General features: G+C 38.3%; 1 protein-coding gene across 8 annotated transcripts in view; it reads right to left on the reverse strand.

Annotated features, from left to right (window-relative positions):
* Nucleotides 1–2,172: 2,172 nt before the first annotated feature.
* Nucleotides 2,173–13,867, reverse strand: part of SASH1 (SAM and SH3 domain containing 1) — a 1,249,329-nt gene continuing 1,237,634 nt past the window's right edge. For all 8 annotated transcript variants that reach the window (XM_077289190.1, XM_077289195.1, XM_077289193.1 and 5 more), the window contains 3 exons: nt 10,168–11,117; nt 5,320–5,451; nt 2,173–4,378 (listed from right to left, as the gene is read on the reverse strand). In XM_077289190.1, coding sequence (XP_077145305.1) covers nt 4,118–4,378; nt 5,320–5,451; nt 10,168–11,117 — 1,343 coding nt within the window. In that variant the 3' untranslated portion in view covers nt 2,173–4,117. The remainder of the gene's footprint in view (nt 4,379–5,319; nt 5,452–10,167; nt 11,118–13,867) is intronic.

Genomic DNA, 13,867 nt, shown 5'->3' on the forward strand with positions numbered 1-13,867 from the left:
AGGCATATACTGTTTGTCAAGTGTTTTTATACAAATCATGTGTAGCCTTACTAATGGCAGCACACAGTATGTTGTATACAATGCCACCATAGAAAGTGCTGCATTCCCTTTGAATAATCTTTGAAAGAAAATGCCCACTTAAAGGAATGGTTCTGTTTCTTCCACCATGGATGAAGTAACTCAGGCTTAATACACTGTACAATGATAAGTACTGGATTCTTAAGCACACACTTTTACAACAGAACATCAAAGATTCATGATAATTGAGTCTGAAAAATCTTCTGTCACTGATTATGTATCTGAATTGTTGTATATTTGAAGGAGCGGATGGGAACAGCAGTTTAAGTCACCTGAAAACAGACACCCAAGTATTGAAAAAAGTTACCATAAAACAGGACACTAACTTTTGTAGTGTAAAGACTACTTTTGGGTAGATCAACTTTTGTTGAGATGGCTAAAGTAAAATCTTGTGCACAAGGACGCAAGGAAAAAATATATAATATAATATATAATATAATAGACTTGTCTTATGGTGCTCAGCTTACTCATTAAATGTCATGGAAATTCAGAGAAGAGGAAGATAAGCAGCACCATCACTGCCAATTTTAGTAAAATGCACTTTATTTCACTCATAGGATTGCAGACAGGAACATCAGTGAAATGAGCAACAGCTGTTTCGCTTGAGTACAAGCTTCTTCTGGCACACAGTGCCAGAAGAAGCATGTACTCACGCGAAACAGCTCTTGCTCATTTCACTGATGTCTCTCTGCAATCCTATGAATGAAATAAAGTGCATTTCACTGAAACTGAGTGCCACTTCTCTTGATCTTCTCTGAAGCTTTTAAAGTAATATCTCAAATTCTCTTTTTATCTTTTGCAAAAAAAAAAGCGAATTCATTGCATAATTAAAGTTATACAATTTTCATGGTTTTCAAGATCTCTGCGTATCTGGTATTTTCCATATGACACATCGACTCTTGGTTGGGGTTTTTTTTTTATATCAGAATATGCACATGCCCAAGTTGCATATTGTTCCGTTATGAAGGAGTGTAGTTTATGAAGTCTACAATTTGGAAATGTATGCTGACAGATACTTTATAATAAGCCGAATTATTGAATTCTGTTCCTTGCTACAAGGGGTCTGTGTTCCACAAAGTGTCTTTAACCACTGCTACACCTCCCCTGACAGTTTTTTAAATGGTTGGATAGTTGGTCTCTTGGGTTTGTGTTATGCGGCAAGATAGTCTACAGCACTCTAATATTACACAGTTAATTGGTCTTCTGGACAGGTGTTAGATTTCTGCATTAATACTTAAAATATGTTGAAAATGCTATATCATTTATACAATTATACATTTGGAACAAAATAAATCTCTGTAAATAGCTCACAACTAAAATTCGCTGTACAGTAAAGAATATAGTATTTTTCTAAAATAATTGGTGGATATTAAAAGTTCAGTAACATTTTGCATATACAAATGATCTTCATAGATAGAACGAAAGAAGAATTGTCAGCTTGAAGATGATTTCTGGCATTTGTTACTAGTTATGACAGAGACAGGAATTAGAAAGTGAATATAACTATGGTGAAAATTCAGTAGTAAGAAACAGGATAGTGGATGAAATCATTGTCTGCAGCCTTTATGCTGGCGGTATACATACTGCAAAAATATTAATTAAAGAAAGTAAAAACACAATCAAAGCTAATATATTATATACAAGTTCTGTAACCAAGTCTGATCCCACTGATGCGTAAACTGCACTTACACTAATGCAAATCCCTAGAGACCGAGCCAAATGAACACTTATCTTCTACCGTTACTCCACTCCAGAGGGAATATTTATAAGAACTGGTGCAAGCCGTATCAGCCAGTCCGATATGTATATTTTAGGAATGGTATTGTCCTAGTGCCAAGACCGCACTGGTCGTTAGACGTAACACCAACTGACGGCTTTCCACCAAACGTTTTCATAAATGTACCGCAAGGGAGAAGTATAAGGTCTCAACATTAATGTAAACTTTCAATAATACTGAAAATAAAGACTCATATATAACTACTGGAAAGGGGCTATATTCAATCTTTAATGCTTTCATTGTTCACTGTGATTGGTCCCTAAAGTTGCCGCATATTTTGGTCTCAAACCATGCTGCGTTATTTTTTTTAATGAAACGTGTTCATAACGATAGTGTAAGCAGAAGCTAGCTGGTTCCATGTTGTGTCAAACTGAGTTATATATCCCTGTAAATATATGGGAACTTACCTTCAAGAAAGCAGAGCGAATAAGCAGCACAAAACCTAAAATACCTTGCATGTGGAAGTGGCTTCTCAGACTTTAGAACACAAAGCTAATGTTATCGCTTACATAGTATAGCCTTGTGCATAAAAATGTTATACAAATGTCTTTAAAGGGGTTGCCCACTACTGGAAAAAATAACATTATTGATGGCCCCAGAGTGCTTTGAAAAGTAAAATAAAACATCTAATGACATTGGATGTATGTTTGTAGTAGTTGTCCTGCTGCAAAATAAATTTGGATCTCAACACATGCCTCCCTGATGGCATTACATGATGGGTAAATATCTACTTGCATTTCTCAGGATTGAAAACAATATTAATCTTGACCAGTTACCAACTCCATTGGCTGAAATGCAGCCCCAAACTTGTAAAGAACTTCCACCATGCTTCACTGTTGTTGCACAAACTCATTATTATACTGCTATCCAGCCAACAAGTTGGGTTTTGTTACAGCCAAATATTTCAAATTTCTACTCATCAGTCCAGAGCACATGCTGCTATTTTTCTGCAACCCAGTTCTTATGTTTTTGCACATCAGTTGAATCACTTGGCCTTGTTTTCATGTCAAACATATGTTTGTGCTGCAATACTTCCATGAAAACCACTTCTGGTCAATCTTCTCCAAACAGTAGATGGGTGTAACTATGTCCCACTGCCAGTTCGGAGCTGATGGAACTACTGGATATCTGATTTCAAAGGTAAGTAAGCAAGATATGTATTTCCTCTGCTGCAGTAAGTTTCCTTGGCCGACCACTGCGTCTTCTGTCCACAACTTTGCCCATTTCTTAGAGTCCTCAATGCTGAGAAATGTGGTTGTTCTCCAAGATGTTTTCAACAACCTTCCTGTCAAGTTCCTTCAAAAACTTTGTGCAAGAGTACCTAAAATAATTGATGCTCACATCAAATATTGAATTGACTCAGATTTCTTTCTTGTTCCCTCATTTTACATTTTGCTAGTTGATAAAAATAAACTATTAACACTTCCATTCTTTAAATCATTCCACAATAGCACGTCTACACTTGCCTGTAACTTTTGTACAGTAATATATATTTATACACACAGTATATATACTGTATATATATTCACAGTACTATGCAACATTGTTAGACAGATTTGGAAAAATTTTGCAAAGTAAGTATGCTTTAAAAGAATAGAAGTGTTAATTGTTTAATTTTTATAAATTAACAAAATACAAAGTGAATGTAAAAAAAATCGAAATCAAATCATAATGGACATATAATTTATGAAGCTCTAACCTCTGGCTTGCTAATATATAATCATTTTATATTTGTGGAAATCACCATTTAAAATACCTTTTAGGGGAAGATAAAGAAAAGAATCAGACAGAATAGTCTGTGACACTTACAAGGACATTGACTATGATTAATTGACACAAAGTAATTCGAAAATGTATTTAAGGCAAAATAAATGTGTCACCATAGGTTAACCACAGAGAATGACTCCTTGCCCATTAATTGGGGGGAAAAACAGGATTATATTAGTTGTTATAAGTGTTCAACATATATTCAGTCCTTTGGCCTACTGTAGGTAATGTTCTTGTGCCTGATGGCATGGAAATTACTGCAAATACCACACAGCACATTTCTTTATCCAATGTTGAGGGCCTGGTAGTCCCACTCAATAATACATTTATGGGCCACCCAAAATCATGTTCAGTTGCTCTGAGGGTCTATCAAGAGTGACCTTTTACAGTTGAACATGCCAGGCCAGTAAACCATTTTTTGGAACCTACATTCATCTGCTCACTGTGCACTTGTTGCAAGGTTTATCAGGTCTCCAGCTGCCCAAGGTCCACAGCTTAAACTGCCTCTGGTGTTACACATTTTAGAAGTCTTGCTGCCCCAAGAAGTTTATTTATGTGTCTCTCCTCGCTTACTCCAGCTCCTTGTAAGTGAGTCTGTGAGAGGGCAGGCACTTTATTTAATGTGGTGAAGCCGGCATTCAAGAGAGGCTGAGTATACATAGGGAGGCCAATGGAAATAAGCCAGTCGGAAACCGATGAAATATGTCCTGGAGAAATGGGCTTCCTGCAAATCTCTGTGAGTCCTCCGCTTGGTATCTAAAACATAATAATAAACATACATTACACACATCCATACAACTGATAACAGTGAAAGCTAAAAGAGTGTAAATTAAAACTGAGTTAGGCTCAAAAGGGGCTTACATAACAAAAATAGTAGAGTAGTATATTAGTTAAAGGGGATTTCTACCTAAACATTTATATAAAATAAATCATCAGTCAGGGCAGTAACCAATATGTAACAAATGTGCCCAGCTTTGGTTGCAATTTTTTTTTTTTTTTTTAAAAAGAGAAATTTTGCTTGTTCATTTTTTGTTTGAAATTGTCATTATTTAATGATAGTAAGCTGTCATTTCTGCCATCATGTACTATCAGCTTCTGAGAAACATATTTAGAGGCAATAACTAGGGATGAGTGAATACATTCAAGTAGAATTCAATTCTATTTGAATCTTGCAAAAAATCAGCATTTGCCTAAATATGTAGTTTTTTGTAATTCGCTTCCGCGCAGATTCAGCACAATTGCTGCCATTTTTCTAATCTATAAAAGGTGGTCAAAATGTCATAAAATAAAAAAAACCTTAGACTCGCCTATACTGCTTTGGGGTGATTTTTGTGGACAAGCTTTGGTTACCATTATGCCTGTAATGGGGGCTTTGGTTGTCACTATTGTGAGGGGGGCGGGAGCTGAATGTGGCTCGCGACCCTCTCTCAAGGCTGGATGTGGCTCTCAAGGTCAGAAACGTTGGGGACCTCTGCTCTAGGGTCTGAGAAGCGAAATAATAAGGGACATTAAATTTGCAGAGAATAACTTCTTCACTAATCGAATTTCCAGGAAAAAGATCCACAAACAGGCAAATTCAAATTTTGCATGATCCGCACATCTCTAGGGACAACCAACTGCATTTCCTGCACCACTATCAAAACAAAAACTTGTGATTATAAGTAAAACAGACCTAAACCAAAGAAAAATAAATTTACCGCCATGCGATGCTGTTTTCGTAGATGTTTAACACGGATCTCATCCATACAAGCTGCTACATCTTTTACAAGTTGATGTAAGTCTTCAGCATATCGTTCGATCAATGGCTCTGGGATGCCACAGCGACCGTGCTGTCGGAGGGAGAGAAGAGCTACTTTGAAACAACCTTATATTAACACTTATTACATATATCATTATTATGATACAATATTATTATATCACATATCTTATTACATAGCCACGGTTAGACGTTATTTGCAATGCATATTTTGTTATTACTTTCATTTTGGGCCACCTTAGACCAGAGTTTCTTCTAAGGTGTACTCTACATAAAAAAAAGAAAAATTAGCGTTTATGTGCATGCATCATAGTTTTGTTGTGGTAAATCATGTAAAAAACAAAACATAATGTAGGCATTAACACTTGAACTTACTACTGAAGTTAAAGAGCCCCATAACAGCTCTGTCCATTAGCATTATGTGGTATTTTCAAAAATACAATTTTCTGGAAAAACTGCAAAACTGTCAGAAAGCACCGCTCCATGTACTACATTAGTATCCTGCTTGGGTTTAACAGAAGTTTGCATTGCACCCTTAAAGGGAAACTGTCAGCAGGATTTTGCTATGTAATCTGAAGACAGCATGAGGAAGGTGTTAAAAAACAGATTTCAACACTATGAAATCTCAGGCTGTGTGCTGTTGTTTACTTACACTGAAGGTTTATATCACCAAGACATTATCATTGCTGTGACTAACTGGCACGTGGCCATTTGTCTGACGCCACCCCCTCCTCTGATAATCACCTCACTGTCTATAGCTCTATGTAGATACAGAGCTTGGTGTGGGTGGGGTTAGCATTCTCAGCTCTGCTGCATTCTAAAGTTGAGAGCTTGTATCAGAACGACTGCACCCAGTAATCTAAGTGATACATCGTTGGATTCAAGGTCTCTTTGCTTATATCATGCTGCTCTTAGATAAGGTAGCAAAAACCTGCTGATTCCCTTCAAATGGTATCTATCACGCACATATTACTTCTGAGAATAATACAAGAAAGGACAGTGGTCGAAATTATACAAGCGGTCTGTTTCATCACATGGCAGAGTAACACCATGAACAAGGTCCTGGTGCACCAAAATGTTGGTTTCTTTCTTTCAAGACAAATATTTGTTCATTATTTTTCATTGTGCTCTTTCTGAAAAACAAAAAAGTGCTACGTGCTACAGAATTTATTGAGCTGGACAATAAAAAAAACCTTCAAGCATTACACGTGTTGTGGTTTCTTAAAGGGAATCTGTCACCTACTTTTTCGTATATAAGCTTCAGCCACCGCCATCAGGGGCTTATCTACAGCATTCTGTAATGCTGTAGATAAGCCCCGATGTAACCTGAAAGATAAGAAAAACAAGATAGATTATATTCACCTGGGGGGTGGTCCGGTGCAGTCCGGTCCGATGGGTGTCACAGTCCGGCGCCTCCCATCTTCATGCAATGACACCCTCTTCCTTGCTTCCTGTCGTGGCTCCTGCACAGGCGTACTTTATTTGCCCTTTGCGTTGAGGGCAGTGCAAAGTACTGCAGTGCGCAGGCGCCGGGCTTCTCGGACCTTTCCCGGCGCCTGCGCACTCCAGTACTTTGCTCTGCCCTCAACAGGGCGGATAAAGTATGCCTGTGCAGGAGCCCCAACAGGAAGCAAGGAAGAGGGCGTCATTGCATGAAGATGGGAAGCGCCGGACCCGGAATGCGACGCCCATCGGACCGCACCGGACCGCCCCCCCAGTGAGTATAATCTAACCTCTTTTTCTTATCTTTCAGGTTACATCGGGGGCTTATCTACAGCATTACAGCAGCTTATATACAAAAAGTAGGTGACAGATTTCCTTTAAGGTTAACTTGCGGTAACTCCCTTTTACTTTGTGCACTGGACTGTTTAATCCAATGTGACAGCCATAATTATAAGTGATGAGCGCGTGTACTCGTTGCTCGGGTTTTCCCGAGCACGCTCGGGTGACCTCCGAGTATTTGTTATTGCTCGGAGATATAGTTTTAATCGCCTCAGTTGCATGATTTACGGCTTCCAGATACGCTGAATACATGTGGGAATTCCCTAACAAACAGGCATTCCTCACATGTATTCAGCGTATCTTGAATAAGTAAATCATGCAACTGAGGCGATGAAAACTATATCTCCAAGCAATAACAAATACTCGGAGGTCCCCCGAGCGTGCTCAGGAGAACCCTAGCAGCGAGTACACTAGCTAATCACTAATAATTATCAATATCAGTATTACACAAGCGCAGGTTTTACTTCATTTTTACCAGAGTGAGTACAGAATCTGGGGAAAATAACCTCCTAGGAAGTACCAATTAGAAATGCAAAGACCCATGAAAGTTCGGGTTCTGGTACCCGACTGAAACTTTATTCCAAAGTTCGGTTCAGGTACCAGACCTGTACCCGAACTTGAACCAGAACCCCATGGAAAACCATGGGGACTCGAACTTTTGGGCTGGAAAACTCTCTCCCTCTCTTTCCTTCCAGACTTCCCCTGGAACTCTGAACATTGCAACAGACTTCCGGGAGAACTCCGTGTTTGTCGCTTAGCACCGTACACTGACTGTCCGGTATGAACCCAAACTTTTAAATTCGGGTTTGCTCATTTCTAGTATGAATTACTGTATAACAATAAAATAAACTTATTGGTATTGCTGCATCTGTAAAAATCCAGTCAATGAAAATATAAAATGAATTAACCTGTATTGTACAGAATAAAAATCTAAAGGCCTAACAACCCCCTACACAGTCAAAAAGTGGAGATGCAAGCGCAATTTTTTTTATGATCGTTTGAGTTTTTTTGACCAGTAAACAGGTTTGTTATCAACTGTAATTGTACTAAGGTGAACATTCATGCTGTTAGGTAATTTTTCCCACACAATGAACAAAACAAAAAAATATTGGCAGAATTGTGTTTTTATTTCACCTTAACTTTTTTCCTCTATTTTTCAATACATTATATACAGTATATTGTACATTTATACTAAAATATGACTCTTTTCCCATGGGGTTGTCAAGCTCTGCCCTTGGCTTTTTCCTGCAGCCCCATAGAAAATGAATGGAGCGGCAGTTGGGCATTTGACCTGCTGCTCCATTTTGTTACAGATACATATAACAAGCAAAATGTGGGGGCGGAAATACACCATAACCAGCGTAACAACTAACAGGTAATTCCCTATCAAATCACTCAAATTCCAGCAAATCATCATAAAGTGAGTGTAAAAAGGTATAACATGTAACTTTTATTTGATACAATGTGAAAAATTAGGGTTACCACAAATATAAGGAATGTTAAAATACATATCCATACCAACCGGACATCTATGTGAAAAAGATCAAACTGCATTGGTGGCCAAAAAGGACCAACAGACAACATCGCTTAATATAGCAGACAATACATAGAACACATACAACTGACAATAGTCAGCCAACCTTAGATAGTCCGCTATGGAAAAAAGTGACCAACTGGTTGAAACCTGATTCTGTATTATGTAAAACCATTGGCAAAAAGGTGAAAAAGAAAAAATAATTTGAACAATCTCACCAGTCCATCGTATCCAGAAGAACTGGGGTCCTCGCTTCTCTGTCAATGTCGCAACAACTTGTCTGTATCGTAGGACTGGCACTAGATTAAACCCCGTGAGACTATACTAGCCCTATTGACCCTAAGACTAGCACCCTGACAAGGACAGTGACCCTGGACAGACCTCATTGCGACATTGACTGATGAGTGAGGATCCCCGTTCTTCTGGTGTGATTGTACCAGTCATTTTCTTTTTTTTTGTCTTTTTGCCACTGGTAAGACATAATAAAGGAGCAGGTTTCAATCAGATGGTCAATTTTTTCTATAAGGTATTATCTAAGATTGGCTGACCACTCTCAGTTGTATGTATTCTATGTATTGTCTGCTACATTAAATGACATCATTTGTTGGTCATTTCTGGCCACCAATGTGGTTTGATCTTTTTCGCATACATGACCGGTATGGTATATAGATGTATTTTAACATTCATATCTAATATCTGTGATATTATGCAGATTTGTTCTAGTTTGTTACAAAGAAAAAATACCCCTTTCTACCAGTCATGCTGCCGTTCCTAGCAGTCAGACTCCCACAGACAAATAAGTTATTACAGTTCCTGAGGATAAGAGATAACTTGTTTTCACTAGACAACCTCTTTAAGAATGGCAAAAACAAGAGAGTTGTCAGAGCATACTAAAAATACTATTATTACCAATCACAAACAATATAAGGGGTTCAAGACTTGGCATCCTAGCTTCAACAGTTCAAAATGTTCTCAATATATTTGCTACTGATGGAACAGTCAAGAAATTTCCAGGATGTGGTGAAAAGAGGAATGCAGATGACAGACTCAAATGAAAGTTGGTTTGATATGCTGCAGGAACAATGTCTAAAGAACTTCAGATAAAGATGGAGACATCTGGAGTGATGATTTTAGCCCACACCATATGCCACACAATAGACAAGACAGGCTACTTTTGTTCAAAGTAATATTCTTTGTCGGACTCATTTACGGTTTCCACTGCTCAATGAGTTACATCAGATATCAATCTATCTATACAGTTGTAATTTACACCAATTTCTGATGTTATGCCATTGGCTATACAGTATGTTCTTGTTATAAAATAATTATTAAGTTTGGAATAGAAAACAAACCTGTTTAGAATTTCCTTTGCAAAAAGCAATAAAGAAGCTTATCACATAATGATATACGTAATTCTATTGTAATTAAAAATATTAATAATACCAACATTATTATACTTGTCCTTTCATTTACCTTATCGGAATATGGTTCCTCTGTAAGGTCAATTTCCTCAGCTAGTAGCTTGTTTTCTATCAATACTTCTTGATCCATCCCTCGGACACAAGCAATTTTTCTTGCAGCCACAGGGCCTAGCTTAACTGCATGCTGTGGAACACTTGCGGCCTCTGTGGAACTGGCTAGCCAAAAAGGTCGGGAAGAGGTTGGTGTATTGCACTCCGGTGTAGGAATTATAGAACAGGGATTTGGACTTAATTGTCCTGATTTTGTGAGGGGAAGAGAAGGTTCGTCTACATTGGATGAAGTGGCACTGAGAGGAAGGTGAAATAGTCCATTTGCAAACCGTTCTCTACATTTTTTGGCAGGGACTGGAGGTGGTTGGGAAGGGTTTTTTGTAGGTACCCTGGTTTCGGCAGATAATATAGATGTCTTGTCCAGAGGTACTTGGGAAAAGTGAATAGAACTTTGAGCTATGTGGTCTTTTTTATTACTTGGCAAATGAGATGTCCTTGTGCTTTGAACGGGGTCAGTAGTGTGCTTCGTAATCACTGTGTCCACATTGCAAGATATTCCATCAAGTGTATCTCCATTTTCCTCCTCAATTAAAGCCTCAGATGATTCTTTTTCTTGCTCTGGTGAAAAGACCCTTAATGATTTATTAATGCCCTGGACTCCATTTCCTTCTTGTTGAAGATTGTCCATTGAGTGTGATCTTGGCCAGATCTTGAGAGATTTGCTCCCTTCCAGCTCACAATTTGTAGATACTGCAACGGGCAAACTTCTCCGATTCTTCTTAGACCCTGCAACTCCGGGTTTGGAACATGTAGCATAGATGTGGTCTTGCCTAACCTTTTCACTACCTCCATATGGGATATCTCTGCCCATGTTTAGAGTTAACCCTGGATAGTCTATGAGCTGACGAGAGGAAGACTCTGGAGGGATCGGGGAGGTCACTTGGCTTTTGCCTAAAAATAAAACAGATTGTAGAAATTGATGTTAAACCTTCATTTCATTAAACAAACTTTATACAGTCTTGGTAAGCTCCATCTCCCTATTAGGTCCCATAATATTCTGGGGAAACATGTGTCAGCAAGCCTGTGTATTGCTTTATTGCTTTTTATTTGCTTTGACCTAATACCTGCATTGCGATTGTACTGAAACAGTAGTAGATATAGAGTATATACAACCACCTTTATCATTAGTAACATTTTTTTTCATTTAATTGGAAATAAACCAGTGCAAGTGTTTAGATTAAAGTGAACCTGTCACAAGGTTAAGAGATACGGCCATCACCTTTCAGGGCTGATATACATCATTCTATAATACTGTATATCTGCCCCCAACCCAATCTGTAAGAGAAGAAAAATAACTTTTATTATACTCACCTGCGGGGCAGTCCGGTCCGATGGGAACTGTTGGTCTTGGTCCGGCGCCTTCCATCTTTTTATGATCCCCGTCCTCCTGCTTGCTTTGTGTGGCTGATGCGTCCCTGCATCATCCAGTCTCCTTGACACCATGCTCCTGCTCAGGCATAGTTCTCTGCCCTTTCGAGGGCAGAGCAAAGTACTGCAGTGCGCATGTCCCGGGGCTCTATGACCTTCCCCGGCACCTGCGCACTGCAGTGCTTTGTTCTGCCCTCAACAGGGCAGATAAGTACACCTGCGCAGGAGTGCGGTGCCGAGGAGATGGGTCATCCACACGAAGCAAGTAGGAGGGCAGTGCTGGACCAAGATGATGGGAGGGGTCAGACCAAGACCAGCGACACCCCTAGGACCTGACCGCCCTGCAAGTAAGTATAATAAAAGTTGTTTTTCTTCTCTCGCAGGTCGGATTGGGGGCTTATCTACAGCATTATAGAATGCTGTATATCAGCCCTGAAAGGCGATGGCCATATCTCTTATTGGCCAAACCTTTAATATAATTTTGTACTTGTGATTGGATGTTTCATCCATTAGTCTCTTATCAATAGTACTACTGATAATAGCTACATTGTACAAACTATGGCTCACTATCTTATTAGCAAAAACTAATTAACTCCAAAGTCCCCTTGATAACAATACTGGCCACATCTAAAACATCTAAAAATCATTTAAAGATTTTTCTGTATTTTCATGACTATGAAAATTGTACATTCACACTGAAGGCATCAAAAATATAATTCCACATGTGTTAATTCATAGTTTTGATGCCTTCACTATGAATGTACAATTTTCATAGTCATGAAAATACAGAAAAATCTTTAAATGAGAAGGTGTCCAAACTTTTGGTCTGTACTGTACGTGTTACTTTATATTCTCATTGCAACCTCTGTGAGTGTGATATCTTGAGATACCAGTGTTATCAGTGGATACACCTTAAAATGTACTTGTAGTTTTGGGTGACTTTTTATACTAAGCTGTTAAGTGTGAATACATGAGTATTAGCACTATTTCAGGCCATTATCACTTGTATTCTGCATTTTTCCACATCCAATTTTCTCCTCTGTATGCTCTATGCTAATTTTTGAGCTATGTTTGGAGACTAGCTGCTATGATGTCTCCAATACATAGTGCACATATACATGAGGATTCCTGTAATCATTTTTCTGTAACACACCTTCAGAAGCAGCAACATTAGGGCTCATTCACATGACTGTATTTTCGATCCGAGTCCTATATGTGAAATATGGACAACACTCGTACCAATGTTATTCAATGGAACAGTGCTGATGAGCAATTTCTTTCACTCATCAAGTCTGCGTCTGAAAACAATCACAGCCTGCTCTAGTTTCTTCCATAAATTGAATGAGACTCACCCATTCAAGTCTATGGGTCCGTAAAAAAAATCAGAGCCAGAGTATAACATTCATTTTTTACGGATATATTATAATTCTGTAACAACAATCTCTTTGACAAATAACTTTTATAATCAGTTATGAGTTCCACAATTAACTGGTTAAATCATGACACTACATTTCTAAAATCCTAATAAATATCCTTTATTTACCATTAAAGAAAAAAAAAACAGACAAAATGTTTTCCTTTTTCTGTTCTCAAGCAGTCCTGGTTTTAGATTTAAGCTCTGGTTGGTTTTGCACTGTGATGGTTTGCACTGTGGTGCTGGGTCTGATGTTTGACCTCAGTATGACAACAGACACAAATTTACCTAATGATCTCCAAGAATTATGGAACCTTGCAAGGATGCCAGTCTGTGCCTGAATTACACTTTCCTCCATCTGCTGTACCGCAGATGGATGACATACAAAGAAGGATGCTAAATAGAGTGTGGCACGGAGCCAGAAAGGAGCTGTAATTGGCCAGAGAGTGTCTATAATAATGAATCATTAGGAAACATGACCCAATGGAAAACATAGCATTGAAATGATTCATAATATTTCTATTCTTAACAATTAAATTCACAAATTTAAAAACTCACAGAGAGTCACTGTAAACAGCCACAGCAATTGCATCAAAACATACACCGTGGGTACAGAAAGTATTCATACCCCTTTAAATTTTTCAATTTGTTTCATTGCAGCCATTTGGTAAATTCAAAAAAGTTAATTTTTTTCTCATTAATGTACACTCTGCACCCCATCTTGACTGGAAAAAACAGAAATGTTGTAATTTTTGCAAATTTATTAAAAAATAAAAACTGAAATATCACATAACTATTCAGACCCTTTGCTCAGTATTGAGCAGAAGCACCCTTTTGAGCTAGTACAGCCATGACTCTT

The sequence above is a fragment of the Ranitomeya variabilis genome, chromosome 2 (genome assembly GCF_051348905.1).
Source record: "Ranitomeya variabilis isolate aRanVar5 chromosome 2, aRanVar5.hap1, whole genome shotgun sequence".
Lineage (NCBI taxonomy): Eukaryota > Metazoa > Chordata > Amphibia > Anura > Dendrobatidae > Ranitomeya > Ranitomeya variabilis.